The sequence below is a fragment of the Periplaneta americana genome, chromosome 4 (genome assembly GCF_040183065.1).
Source record: "Periplaneta americana isolate PAMFEO1 chromosome 4, P.americana_PAMFEO1_priV1, whole genome shotgun sequence".
In the NCBI taxonomy this organism is placed as follows: Eukaryota; Metazoa; Arthropoda; class Insecta; order Blattodea; family Blattidae; genus Periplaneta; species Periplaneta americana.
Window position 1 is genome coordinate 85477442 of NC_091120.1, and position 15867 is coordinate 85493308.

At 36.4% G+C, this 15867-nt stretch overlaps 1 protein-coding gene across 6 annotated transcripts in view; it reads right to left on the bottom strand.

Moving 5' to 3' along the window:
* The window catches only part of Bub3 (mitotic checkpoint protein Bub3), a 43160-nt gene that overhangs the window by 26639 nt on the left and 654 nt on the right, over positions 1-15867 (bottom strand). For 5 of the 6 annotated variants that reach the window (XR_011331650.1, XR_011331648.1, XR_011331649.1 and 2 more), the window contains exons 2-3: positions 7700-7899; positions 5655-5724 (exon numbers count right to left, since the gene is read on the bottom strand). Coding sequence is in view for 3 of the 6 variants with exons in the window: in XM_069823681.1 (XP_069679782.1) it covers positions 5655-5724; positions 7700-7897 (268 nt within the window). In the remaining 3 variants the exon portion in view is untranslated. Of the gene's footprint in view, positions 1-5654; positions 5725-7699; positions 7900-14779; positions 14924-15867 lie in introns of all 6 variants that reach the window. The other variant, XM_069823684.1, reaches the window with a different exon arrangement.

Sequence of the window (15867 nt, forward strand, 5' to 3'; positions counted from 1 at the left end):
CACTTTGTTACCAAAAACTAAGTGATGTTCTTGGACCGAATTTGTTATTGGAAAAGTGGAGCTGTTTACAGCAGTTAGTTAACAAATTCATTAACACAAATGCTTCGCCATGTGTAGACAGACTTTTACAGAACGTAAAATCAAATATGACAAATCTAAAAGAAGCCTTAGTAAATGTTAATGACAATAGTTTGGCTGAGCAGGTGGACTTTTTCTTGGAACAATTCTCCTTGGCTTTAGTATCAAAAAAGATCTATTCGCCGCGCATTATGATAGCTTTCATTATTTACATGCAATCAAAAAATGTTACGAAACACTATGAGCAAATAAAATCTTATCATTGTCCCATCCTAAATATTTGCAGCGGTTTATAACTTCATTAGACATTTCTCAAAACCAGAAATGTGAGAACAATCATTTTCTAAAAGCTGTCGGCGATAAGTTATCAGGACTGGAAAAGTAGGTTATTTTGCAACTTGATGAAATATAATTATGTCCATGAAGGAATAGATTACAGGTATGGGAAAATAACTGGTTTTGCGGAAAATCGCGATCATCTCATTGAGGCTAAAACAGTTTTCACATACTTAATATCTTCTGTATTCTCTAGCTTCGAACATAGTGTTTCCCTTTGTCCTGTAAGAACAATATCAGGTTCTGAAATGACCAATATAACAAGAAAGGTTGTACATACTATTGAAAATAGTGGTTTCAAGGTATTATGTGTCATTTCGGATAACAATAAAGTAAATCAGAACATGTTTTCAATATTAAGTAAGGGATCTGAAAATGATTTTACACTGTTCATGTCCGAAATTGACCATGACGTTTATTTTATGTACGACACTGTCCACTTGTTGAAAATCATAAGGAACAAATTGGGTAAACAGACATTCTCTTTTCCTGACTTTGAAGTTACTAGTGAAACCTGCAGTACAAATTCAATCAAAAAAGCGAAATTCAATCATATGAGGACTGCGCATAAGAGTGAGAAAGAGAGCATGGTGAAAAAAAAGGATACAAATTAAACTAGCCTATAAGACATACCCTACCAACATCGAAAGACAACAAGTATCCCTCGCTTTAAATATCTTCCATGAAAGCATGAGGGCATCTATGATTGTTCACGAGTATAACGAGACAGTGGATTATCTTGATATTACATGGAAATGGTGGTCCATTGTAAATACAAAGAATCCTGTTTGTGGTGCATGCAGAGGTAACGAATTTGGATATCCATTTTATTATATTCTGCGGAATAAAATGGATTACAGTTTCTTGAAAATTTCCTTATCTGGGTAAAAAAAAAATGGATGAAAGTTGGCTCACATCATAAAGGAGGATCAATAACAAATGACATGGGCAAAGCTTTAATTCACAGTACAAAAGTCTTATAAATATTATTAGATTCTCTCTCTCTACTTTAAATGTGAACTATGTGATGTGTGGAACATTTCAAACAGATAAGTTAGAGAAAAGATTTAGTATGTGCAGGCAATTTAGCGGTGGCAACTACAACATTGGTGTGATTCAAATAATTGATACAGAGAAAAAAAATAGAGCAAAAAATGTGTTGGGAATAAAATCAGCAAGGTATGGCATACTAACTTTGGACCTTGATTTAATTAATGACAGTACTGAAGAAATCAAAGACAATATCACGGATGTAATCTACCACTTTAGGGATCTAGACTATGATACAGTACAAGAGATTGATAAATCAGCCCTTTTATATATTTGTGGTTATGCTGCATTTAAAATTGGCACAAAAATAAATTGTGAACATTGCCCGGAAGTAAATGTCTGCGATAAATACTTTGAAGCTGTCAACAGAGACGGATTGTTGGTCCTAACTCATACGTTATTAGTGTGGTAGAAATTACATTTAGGCTAATGAGTGTACTTGTATCTGAACGATATGAATGGGCATTCTTCCCAGAATACAATAAACAATATGAACTCTTATGTAGATTGACAGTAAAAAAAGTGTGTGGAAACGAAGAACTAAATTCAATCTTCATGAAAAAATGTGTGTGTGGAAATGATAACTTATGTGTAAAATTACTGACAGAATTGTGAGTGTGCTGTGTTAACATTTTGTTATCAAACTATAAGAAGAAGCGAATAGATTCATTATCAGTCAGAAGGCGGACGCAACAAGAAAGTTGAAAATGCTGAAATAAAATTGACGTTAGTGAGTAGACACTGTAATTTCCATTAGTGTAATGCAATATCTACTCTTATTTATTTTAGGATAATGTAGATTAACACCTGCCTATACTCTAACGATACATGTGTACTTTCACTTGTTTATATTGTGTTTTATTAACAATATATCGGAAAGGAATGCTGCTAGTAGTAACAATTTAGTGCAAAATCAGATTGGATGGCATATGGTGAGTGGACTCAGCGAGGACTAGTGACGTCATGCACTCTGTGAAAAGATGGGGGAGTGTTCCCGCCTGTAATAGAGTATGCCATGGGCAGACCCATGAAAGAGCTTCAAAAGATGGCGTAATCTATGAATACTGCAGATGAAGCGCAGACACATTATGAACACGTAGTCTTTCAATTAAATTGACAGTTATATTTGTCAAGACAGAATCGAAGTAATCAAAATGGGACATCACTAGCGATTGAACAATGTTTACTTTTTTACAGATGTGACTTATTTGCTATTCCAATTTAGATCTCTGTCCATTAATAATCCAAGTCTCCATATGGTTTTGTTGTTAATTGTACTGAGTAAGCACCGATGTCCCATTACAATTGCCAGCGATTTTTCTGGGGTTAACCTCAATCCAAACTTCTGAGCCCATAGATAGACAGAGTTTAAGTCATTAGTCATTGTGGCCACCGCATCAGTTCATCAGGACGAAAGTGTATATAGATCTGTAAATCGTCAAAAAACAAGTGATATCTGCAGTGATGTATGGTGTTTGTCACGTCGTTAATATATATCATAAATAATAGAGGATCTAATACCGACCCTTGAGTAACTCCAGACTTTGTGCTGCGCCATTCAGAAGAGAAATCTCCAACTAATGTACACTGCTGGTGGTCACAAAGGTAGGATTGAAACCAAGCGACAGCATTATCATATAAATTCAAGTTCTTCAATTTACACAAAAGGAGTTCAATATCAACAGTATCAAAGACCTTGCTGAAGTCAAGTGAAGTCAATAAAGTCAGTTTACTGCAATCTGTAGCTTCACATATATCTTCATTGACTCTTAGTAAAGCAGTTGTGGTGCTGTGGCCAGTAATAAATCCTGACTGTAATCATCGGGTAAGTTCACTAAATGTCTGTTAAAATAGATGTTTTGTTGATAACAGATCTTGCTACAATGGGGCGTTGATCATTATGGTGCTGGTAAACTACCATCAATCTTTGATGGGGGGGGGATGTACTTCTGTCATTACAAGCACTTTCATATAGAAATATATGACATCGGCAAAGAAAAGATGCTTCACACAGCTCGGGAATAAATTTCAAAGACAGTGTAGCTTATCAAGGGACAAACACACTCACTCGTCCTTCAACCGCCCCCTCTCTCAATCCCATGTGCAAAATAAAAGTTTGTGAAGTCAGAGGCATATTTACAGCACAGGGCACAAGAGGAGACCCACGAGGTATTGAGATACATATCCTTAACTAAAATTTCGAGACACTGATTCTTCTCTCGAGGCTTCCAGTCTATAAAGATCTAACTGAAACACAAGATCTCATGTTGCCATACTCCCATATACCTTCATTCTCCATATCCCAGTGTCCAGTTACACTGTTAAAAATATTTGTACAATTTTCCTCCATTTGTTTGTTCATTAACGTAGGCCTAAAATATGTTGTTGTTGTTTTCTAATGCCAGGCGTTTGACAATAAAGTCATTTGACCTCTTGCACTCCAATATTTTTCAAAGATATTATCATGACCAGCCAATGAAGCACAGATTTTGAGGTGTTCCGAATTCATTTCTTGGTTTGAGTTGCACAATGGGCAGTTAGGGGACTGATATATTCCAATTCTATGCAGGTGTTTAGCCAAACAATCATGGCCTGTTGCCAATCTAAATGCAGCTACAGACGATTTTCGTGGTAAATCGGGAATTAACTGTGGATTTTGATGCAGAGAGTTCCATTTTTTCCCTTGGGATTGTGTTATCAAATTTTGTTTGTTCAAGTCTAAGTATGTAGATTTAATAAATCCCTTCACAGAGTAATACGTAGATTTAGTAACAGGTCTGTAAGTAGCAGTGCTGCCCTTCTTTGCTAAAGCATCCGCATTCTCGTTTCCCAGGATTTCACAATGGGAAGGAATCCATTGGAATACAGTTCTTTTATTGAATGATATTAATTGAGAGAGCATTTTAGTTAGTTCTGCTGTTTGAGATGAAGGTGTGTGTTTAGAGACAATTGATAGAAAAGCTGCTTTGGAGTCTGACAATATAAGTGCATTCCTAAATTTATTGATGTGGCATAGAAGATTCCTGAGACATTCACTTATTGCAATGATTTCACCATCAAAATTTGTTGTTCCATATCCAAGTGATCTATAAAGTGAGAAGAGACAGCACGTAACACCTGCACTTTGTTCTCTGGAGATCAAGGATCCGTCGGTGTATAAATGAAGCCAGTTTTGTGGAGGGTACCTAATATTAATTGTCTCTAAAGACAATTGTTTCAGTATTTCAGTGTTTACTTCTGATTTCAGTATTTCTTCTGTTAAATTTAGATTATATTCTATATGTAATAGAGTTAAAGGGTTTGGTTTAATTTGTAAGTTTTCTTTTAAATTCGGGATATTGATTTTAGGCCTAAAATATACATGATACAGATTGTATTATAAAAAAATTCTGGTCATACAATTCTTAATCATTAATCTACAGCAATATAGTCAAGCTTTAATACCAAAGCCTTTCTTTACAGTTAAAGTATGCTTTATTCTTTGGTTCATATTGTTCAAAAAAACTTTCTGTTTGTCACATTTTGTTCACTGATAATCTGGCTCATTTTCTTGCGAGGTATAGTAACCCCTAGAAACTTTAATAAAATAATGTTACTCATGCATCATACATAAATATACTCTGTTCTAGTAAATATCTTACAGTATCCATACTAAACCAATGAAGCACACTTTCTGAAGAAAAATCTATATCTCCATAGCTCATGATAACAGGTGAGGGACAGGCTTGTTTGTCAAGGGAAAAATATAAGCATTTGTAGGCAAAACAGAAAGGCACAAACTCATTGATGTCTAGGATACGAATGTAAGGTCACACTTCATCCCAGTTTTTGTGACAGCATTGACTTATTACACTGTCAACTGTCAATGAAACAGCCATTATAAAGCAAATCATATAATTCTATATTATCTAAGATCATGTATGCCGTAAAAGAACATCAACCTCCTTGGCAATAAAAACATTATCAACGAGAATTATTACTAATAGTGGCCTTACATTAACTTCACTTTGATTATTTTACTGTAATACTCGATAAAAAAAAAATACTGGCATCCTACTTATCCATCAGCATCTGTTATACTGATCAGTTACGACCTACTCAGGAGGAATTTCATTTGTCTCTGCCAATACATACTAATTTCCACTCATAATGTTCAATTCTGCTAATATTAATAGGACATGTAATCTTACCTGTATTGCTATTGAAATCATACATTTTAAGTGTGTTATCCAATCCTCCACTGTATGAATGCACAGCATCCTGGAACGAATATAAAGAATAAGTATGTACTTACACAATACTTAAAATTAAATCTATATAAAATTATAGGCTAAACAAGATAATTTAGTTACTGAATCATTACGTATTATGTAACTTTGTCATAGAGAATGCAAGCAGAAATACAACAAAAAGTTTACAATTGTTCCCGCACATGAACTTGAGTTATTCAAATGATCTAGTTAGCAATATACAAATGAACAACCGTTTCTACTCGCATACTAGATTGCCTTTTTTACTCTTTTCTTAATGCAAAAAGTATGCAGGGTCTTACATGAGCATACGAAAAAAGCTGTAAGTTTTTAAAGTTGGGTAACAGTAGACTTATATACAGGGCTCCTACAAAAGACCTTTCCAGTTTCGAACACATGTAATTTACGTTCTATGAATCTGAGGTGCATGAAAACCAATGGAAAGAGAAACTAAAAAAGTTTAGTTCCTTACCATAAAGATTTTCAATGTTTCCCCCCTTGGTAACACAGCAGATATCAAGCCTATAGTCAAGTTCCACGTAGGTATGCGGATTTTCCGACTCCCAGATTCTGAGGCTATCTCCGTTCACCTTATCAGAAAGATGAAAAGTGGCTTCGTCAGAAAACACCACAGAATGAATAAATTGATCATCGTTTTCAATTAGTCTGCCTACTTATGCAGAAATTCTTCATAGCACTTTGTCCTCTGGTTTTAGGGCTTGCAGCACTGTTGTCGGTATGGATGAAATCACAACCACTTACGAAAAATCTTGCCTTAAAATCAGTGTAGGCCCACTGGGTGGATCTGCACCAAACTTTGTTCGGTAATGCTATTGCACATTAATAACTCAGTGGCTGACAATGATAATATCTTTGAAAAATATTGGAGTGCAAGAGGTCAAATGACTTTATTGTCAAACGCCTGGCATTAGAAAACAACAACATTAATAACCAACCGGTTCACATGAAAATCAAGCTTTTCTGTCCTCTATAGCAGCCATTTCACCTCAACAATGAACAAATTTGTTTATATGCGCTATTATGAGGCAGTGTTACCAACTAGGAAAACAATGTTGTCACAACTAAACTTTCTGAGTTCCTGCTTCCAGTGGTGCTATTTTCATGCACCTCAGATTCATAGAATGTAAATGACATGTATTCGAAACTGGAAAGGTCTTTTGTAGGAGCCCTGTATATAACTTAGTTTAAAAATAAATATATAAATTAATTTTCTTCGCAAAGTAAATCATATTCAATTTAAATGACACAGTATAACTCACTTGCCTGTTGCTCATTTTTACATTTATAAAAAAAAAAAAAGGAGAGAGAGTGGGAGAAAGAGGGAGGGGAGGGGGGAGAGAGAGAATGAGTCTGGAACATATCTCTCTCATTCATTCATATTCTTCCTGTCCCTCCAAAACAAGAGGGCCCAAACAATTAGAGTATGTGAATTTTGTAAAGAAAAATGTGAACAATATCATACAAGCGCTGTAAAAGCTTTACTAAATCTATCACTCAGTACACAAGCACAAAATAATATAACTTAACGTCAGTTTCGCACGTACTGTTTGCATTTCAGGAGAAGATCCGAGCAAGGAATGCAAGTGTTTCCCCCACTCTCATAACCAACCCCAGACACAGAACCAGCTGGCCAATGACTGAGCCTTGTTTGTACCAGCCAGCCATTGACTGAGTTTTGTTTGTTTCAGTTGGCCAATGACACCGCCCCTATCCACCTGCTCCTTCAAAGATGCTGAGTTACTAGCTTAACTTCTCCTCTTACCCTGTAAGAATCATACTCCCCTCGCAGGGATCCTCTCGTGAAATTTGGACAATATGTGCGCATTTCAGTGTTGTTCAATTGTGCAGCACATATAACCACATGTGAACTATCAGTTCAAAAGTAATGAACAAATTATTCACAGATCGTTTGAATGAGTTGTTCAGATGAGCTAGCCTGTAACTTTATAGTAAGTGAAACTTACCTGAAAACATACGTCCAGCACAGGCTTATCATGAGTATACTTCAGTCTCATATTATTTGTGATGACATCATATAAACGAACAGTACTATCCCATGAAGAGACAAGTAGAAATTGAGCAGAGTTGGGCCCAAACTTGACAGAGGAGATGCCATCTTCAGGAGGAGTTTTAAGTTTAAATTCAGTTCTTGATTCTGTCATTCCTAAACAAATAAAAAGAGTGATAATACTATTTAATGATCGTTTTACAATGCAGAGAATTTTTTACAGTAAATGATACAACTGCATTTCGCAACAATGAGTATGAGGAATGGTATGGCAGAAGAAACCAAAGCATTCAAATGTCATCATCTCCATTATCTTCCTTGCAAATATTAGGTCCTTTGGCCTGTTACGATCCTAATAGAGAATTTTCCTTCCATCTTTTTTTTTCTTGGTTGACCTAGTGATCAAATGTAGCTGTTTGAATCACAAGACACAATATAAGGGCTGAACCTCCGTTCCTTGGTGAAATGCATTATTGTAAAAGGTCTGGCAGATCCTAAGAATGTCTCAGCCTAACATGGGCCATATGTGGGGTTTCTTAGTACCAGTTGTTTTTAGAATGTGTAGGTCAAACTACATTATATATGCAAAGTGTGTTCTCAGTCAGTCTGACATTTTCAACTGTCGTAACAAGATTTATATGTATTAAGAGTGGAGTATTTCTTTTAAAAGTGTGTCATATAGCTGAATTTAGGTTTCCTTTAGAATACTGTATAATTATTACACACATGCAGAGTCTGCCCATCAAGTTCGAAGACTATTTATAGAAAGATTTCCTGGCGTGAAGGTTACAATTCGTAAAATTACTGCCACTGGTACAATGAAAAATCAGCTCAATATGACTCTTTTTAAAGAAACAATGCGAATAAATATTATGTGAATAATTGGGTCTAGTATACAATACCGTCAGTACTTTTAGTATGACTGATTGTTTATTACATCATTAATTACGTTATTTTTTTCTGTTCATGGTTGGTAATTGTTACATATTTTGATATTTTTTATTTTTGAAATGTTGGTATTAATATATTTCTGAACTGATTAATGACAGTGATATGTTTATGTATTGTGCAATTGGTCGTGTATTGAATTATTAAATTTGTTCGTCAATTTTTAGTAGTGAGGCTTTATTTGTTCTTGTGTCTGAGTCTCGTATGAAGTATGGCCATATATAGAGATGTAGTAAGTGCAATACATGGAGAAATAATAAAGGTCCAAACTCTGTCACAGATATGGTAGTAACAATTCTACCACAGAGCGATTTTTGTGTTCATATGATTCTTAGTGATTGTCAATATTCTCATCACAAGCCAAATATTTATGATGTTTATGTTTATTTCTCTTCTCCAAATTAATATACTAGTGCCATGTGTTATATTAACACTAATTAGTGTGACAAGTAGGTATATTAAACACACTCTGAGCTGTGTTATCGCATTGTGTGGGCGCATATATTCATCCCAAGAATGTTTAGGAATTGTTAGGTGAATCATTCATGGAAGAATATAGTGAGTGTGTTGAAGCTTCTAAGGTTAAAAGGCGTAAAGGAAACATTAATAGCATTAAATGCTCAAACTAAGGCCCTGGAATTCAAGATCAATGTCAAAAAATCTAAGTACAGTAGTGGCAAAAAAAACGGGACCAACCCTTGTAGCTGATTTCAGAGCCTTGTTCACTCCAGAGCTCGGTGCATATTCCTCGGACCTGAAACCACCTGTGCAGTTGAACAACAGCCACGCAGTTGGTTACTGTTTTCGTCTTCAATGAATGGCTCAGGTGCTTGGAGCGCGCCGCTATCGTGCAAACGGTCGCAGGTTCGATTCCCGTGGCAGGCAATTTTTTTTTTTTTAAGAATACGACAGTAATATTCATTGTCACAGCTCATGGACCTAATTTCATTTTAGTAAAACAAAATGTGGATTATTATTTGGCCTAAATAAAAAATAAAGATTTATTTGGAAGATGCATCTGGTCTTCCTCTAACAAAACAAAAAATATATTAAAAATTTTTTTTTTACAAAAAATAATGAAATAAAATAGGCTATTGAACTACTAATATTTTGTCCAATAGCCTTCAGCTTCTCTGGCAGCTTCTGCTTGCCTAGGCATGGAATCGATGAGCTTCCGAAAATAGTCAAGATCATGGGCGATGTCCTCCCAGGCATCAAGAACATGTTTCCAGAGCTCATCACGATTCCAAGGTGGTCTGTCTGCAATCAGTTTGTGCGTCCTTCCTTTTAGTCTGGCTCATGCATTTTCGATAACATTCATATCAGGTGAAAGGGAAGGCAGAGCAATATCTTCGATCTCTGGCCTCTTCAACAACCATCTCTGAACGCCTATCAATTTGTGTACTGCGTAATTATCCTGCAGGAATAATAATGGTCCATCTGGATAACGTTCATGGGTGGAAGGGTAAAACACGTGCTGCAAAATATGCAATCTCATTTATCCGCTGCAGCATTCCTGCTCCGTCTCGAGACATCCACCCCCAGAACTTGACGCTAATGCGCCCCTGCTTTGGGTTTGGAGCCACATAAGCACGACTGTGCCGTTGGCCAGCCTCGCGATAGACACGAACAGGTCCTGCATAACTAGTCGTGATCTGGGATTCTTCGGTGAAGATGACTCTTCCCCAATCGAACCCATCTAGACTGTTAGCATATGCCATGCGGTCTATGGCTTGCTCCTCTGTAAGAGTTTGTTTACGAGCAGCTCTATAGTTCCTAATACCCGCAGCCTTAAGGTGATTGCCAACTGTCTTACGGCCTCCAGGGAATCGAGAGGCAGTTCGTAATTGACTTGCAGACATAAAAGGATTACGCTCACGAATTCAGAGCAATGCCCAGTCCTCTCTTCCTGTTGAAACTCTTGGACGCCCAGAGCCACGGCGTCTTTCAACCCCCCCCCCCCCAGTTTCTAGGTATCGACGAGCCCACCTCTTCGCAGTAGTTTTTGCCATTCCTAGCCTATCTGCAGCTTGAGATATGAAATATCCGTCATCTAACAGAACTGTCAGTCTGATACGTGTTTCTTTAGCAGCGGCCATTTTGAGGAGAATCTGTTCATAGCATTCTGTATCGACTACAAATTTGTGATAAGGTGCAACATATAACGTGATTTAGTAGCGAGTTTCTCAATCCAGTGATACTTAAATTAAATTAAGAGATGTAACGGAAACGTTTGTTTTCACAAGTAATGCAAATTATGTGAAATTAGTTCTAAATTAAAGCTTCCTTTTAAATCACTTGTTGTATGACAGACTCTCAAGGAACGTTGGTTCTCAAGTGATTCCATAGCACAGTGACAGAACAATAGACTGGTAACTAAGACTTTCGTGGTTCGAATCCTGCCTGGGAAGGAAACTTTTTTTGTTCCTTATTCAAATTTATTCCCAATACTTTTCGATTGCAGCGATATTTTACTACTTAATTAACTTATTATTCCCAGAACATGAATTTTACCATCTTATTTTCTAATGGCTTTCGAAATGGGCTACGTCAGCAGTCGAAACTACAACAATTTCAATAGATTACTCGGTATCTTGTGAATGCAGGTGTGGCATGCACAATGGCTCATTTCGGGGACTTTGATTATTCCGTCAGTCCGGTTTTTTTTTTACCACTACTGTACATGAAAATTTCTAGAAGCTATGAACCTCAGAATAATACCAATAACAAAAGGAATATGTGTCCTGTGTAATGATCCAGCAGAAATGAATGAAGATCACTTGAAGACCTGTGAAGCATTAAGATCAGAAGAAATTACAGTTCAAAAGTATTGGAAAGCACGATTGCTAATGGCTTCATTGCCAAATGCAAGGCACTAGACAACAACAACTACAAAAGGAATGAAATACTAATTGGAGGATATATGTTTGAGAAAGTTCAAGAATTTGTATATCTTGGTTCGTTAATAAGATAGGATGAGCTCACCAGTAGTTGACCAGTTAAGGAACATTCGTTTCTTAAATGTTCATTTTGTTTGAATATAAAGTCACAAGGAAAAGATTTCTACAGTAAAAGTATAATAAAATATTGACAAAAGCAATGGTGCTGTTCAATGTTTGTTTAAAGCAATGTAACATGATGAAATTTATTTTTAAACTAATGGCTTACAAAAATACCAGTAGTTGACCGCAATGTGTCAGTAAATGACCAGTTTTCGACCAGTAGTTGACCACCACTACAAAAAATTAGATATAGCTATTTTAACACAGAAGAGACACATATTCTATTACTTAAAAATGCATTTACATTCTAACCAAGATTTTAACCTGTAAAACTGAAAATATGAATCCTGTAAGTGTGTCTTTTTCATAGTTTTCCTGTGTTCAGGAAAAATACACTGCAATGTATCCTGAGATATAGTATCAGTATCTTCTTGTGCCAGCCACTTGAATACATTTCCAGCCACTTGTTGAGCAAATAGATCAAAATCTTCTTCCTCTTTCTTTACCACTTTTCCCACAAAGTAAATGACAAGTTTTCCTCGATATATATTTCACAATGCCCTATGACCCGTATTTCATATGGTTCTCATCACCACTGCTTTGGTTGTTGCTAGCTTCCTCAGAAATGTTCAAAGGCATGTCATCAGAGTCCAATGATGAAGTCTAGAATTCTAGCTCAATCTGACTGAGAGGCCTTTGTTTCTTTTCCCCACATTGTTTTTTCTATCTTCCCTCCGTATTTCTTTCTTTTTGTTAACATTTAAATCCTAATGATATTTTAGCCACCTGTTACTCATAATCTCATGTTGTAAACACATTTTTCTGCTGCATTTCTTCTCCATTTTGCTATGCTTCTTCAACATTACTGTTTTTGACAAGTCAATATGGCACCATCAGCAGTGTTGTTAGAATTATTGGATTGTATGTATCCTTTCCATAATTTTAACAAATTGCAGGAGAGATCAGATGCCACGTCATCTGCAGTCCAATTTTCATTAGCTGCAATAGTTCTAAATTCTTCAGTGCATCCAGCTTTCATAGCCGATTCCAAATACATCTGGTATTTCACATTAAACTTTGCTGGTTTGAGGTTTACAGTTCCATTTCCATCAACACACACAAACTCAAGGCTCATACATTGAGAATAATCTACTGAATTTGTGTCAAATGGAAAGATGCCGTATTTATGGAAACCATTCTGGAGTGGCTTTTTTATCGAACATTCTCTCTAGTGACTGACCAAAATTTGTTTTTTATACTGCACATCCCTAATATTTATGGCAAATCCTCAACTGCATTTTTCCATCCAGTTTTTAAGAGCTCAAATACAGAAATATCAGCAGGTTATAGAATGTGTGTAGCATTTATAAGCAAGGCAAACAGAAGAATTTTATTTTCTGCACACAATTTGGCAACTACGGTGACCATCAATTTAGGAGGAGGCATTCTATCCTTCAGCTTATTTTTATTTATTTATTTTAGTAGGTTATTTTACAACGCTTTATCAACATCTTAGTTAATCTAGCATCTGAATGAGATGGAGGTAATAATGCTGGTGAAATGAGTCCGAGGTCCAGCACCGAAAGTTACCCAGCATTTACTCATATTGGGTTGAGGGAAAACCCCGGAAAAAACCTCAAACACTCAAACAGGTAACGTGCCCCGACCAGGAATCGGATCCGGGCCACCTGCTTTCGCGGCCAGACGCCTAATTATTACTCTACACGTGTGGACTTGAGCTTATTAGTCAGGGTGGAATGTAGTATTTCGTATTTTCTAGCAATTTTCGAATTGGAATAAAGTCATTTGAGCATCCTTAACTCCATTATTTTAGGATTATTTTATGTATTTGAAGAATTTTTTTTCCATTTTTTGGCCTAGTCATAAGAAATAGTTGCAAACATTTAAAACACAGATTACATACAATCTACATGATTTACATAAAAAGGAAGGATCACATTTGCAAGTGATGGACAACTACTGGATATCACTTTATTTTAAACTGGTCCAGTAGTTGACTGGTCTGGTCAACTACTGGTGCTTGATAAAAATTAAGAACTAGTAAATGACCACCCCTATTAATTACTCGTAAGAACTATAAAAACTGAAAATGTGTGTATACATAGTTCCTATAGCTTATACAGAAGGCAAAATATGCATTCATTCAATATAATATAATTATATTTCAGAGCAGTGTTCATATTTCTGTACACCTGCTACAACACTTCCCTAATAGCAAGCACCAGCTGAAGCCATACTGCAAACACAAGCTTTGTTTCCCAAATTTCCTGCTTTATGTAAAACCATAATTTCGTGTTATACTGTTGTCATATGAAACAAAGAGATGTTAAAGATTATATATAACTGAAGAAATATTTTTCATTGGTGCCAAAATGCTTATTTTTAATTAAAACATTCCCATGTGGTCAACAACTGGGTCCTGGTCAATTACTGGTGAGGTCACCCTATAATAATGAATTAAAAGATGAAATTCAGGGAAGAAGTAATTTGGTCAATAGAGCTTACTATGCACTTTTACCCGTGCTTAAAAGCAAAACAGTAACCAGAGAAATCAAACTGAACATATACAAGACTCTAATTAAGCCAGTGGCAACATACGGCTCAGAACCACGACATTAAAAACGGAAACATGTACACAAATAGCAATTTTCGAAAGAAATATACTGAGAAGAATTTTCGGAGGTGTACAGACTGGCAATACATGGAGAATCAGATACAACAAGGAGCTGTACGATATGTTTAAAGAACCAGATATTAAATCCTTCATTAGAATATCTAGATTGAGATGGTTGGGACATGTTGGATGTAAAGAGAACCTTAGGAAGGCTAAGATGGTTACCACACAAAAAATAGAGGGAACAAGGTTGAGAGGAAGACCACGATCGCATTGGATGGATTGTGTGGAATGTGATTTGGTGAGATTTGGAATCCGGAATTGGATGAAGCAGGCTGAGGATCGCGAAGAATGGAAGAGGATCATTAATGGAGTCAAGGCTCTCTTAGGCTGTAGTACTAACTAAGAAGAAGATTGTAGTTTCAATATGCTATCAAAAGGTGCCATTAACCTTTTGAGTCGAACGAAAATTAATTGGATCCCAGTTATGTTGTCCTTCTAACTTGCAGCTGCCGGGAGGAAACGCAGAATGAATATGGGAAATGTCTGTTATTATTCGGTTGAGAAGCTTTTGTCATCTAGTCTATAAAAAAATCTGGAAGTTAGAATTTATAAAACAGTTATATTACCGGTTGCTCTGTATGGTTGTGAAACTTGGACTGTCACTTTGAGAGAGGAACAGAGATTAATGGTATTTGAGAATAACGTTCTTAGGAAAATATATGGGGCTAAGAGGGATGAAGTTACAGGAGAATGGAGAAAGTTACACAATGCAGAAATGCACACATTGTATTCTTCATCTGACATAATTAGGAATATTAAATCCAGACGTTTGAGATGGGCAGGGCATGTAGCACATATGGGCAAATCCAGAAATGCATAGTGTATTAGTTGGGACACCGGAGGGAAAAAGACCTTTGGGGAGGCCGAGACATAGATGGAAGGATATTAAAATGGATTTGAGGGAGGTGGGATATGATGATAGAGAATGGATTAATCTTGCTGAGAATAGGGACCAATGGCAGGCTTATGTGAGGGCGGCAATGAACCTGCAGGTTCCTTAAAAGCCATTTGTATTTGTATCATCAATAAAAAATATTATTTTTAATTTGCACAGTCTTTGTACATAACTACTTATGCGATATTCTGAAGTATAGCGATGTGTTGAGGAAGGGGATGCAGTGGAGTGATGTAGATGGGAGAAAGAAAATCAGGCCTGTGAGCTCCCGATTAAATTCATATTTTGAAGGACGGTATTGCCATCGTGCGTGATGTCATATATCGCGTCATCGATCTCCTAGTCGGCCTTGGTACTTAGTATAGCGCTGGCCTTCTGTGCTCGAGGTTGCGGGTTCGATCCCGACCCAGGTCGATGGCATTTAAGTGTGCAGTTGCGAGAGTCGTTAAATAAACCATAATTTTTGTTCGACCTCGTATTGATCTGGAAAAACGGCGACTGATTCTTGGATTTTATCAATTACCCATGTTGGTTTACATCATACTCCATACATCAGACGAAAATTGTCTGTAAATTATGCA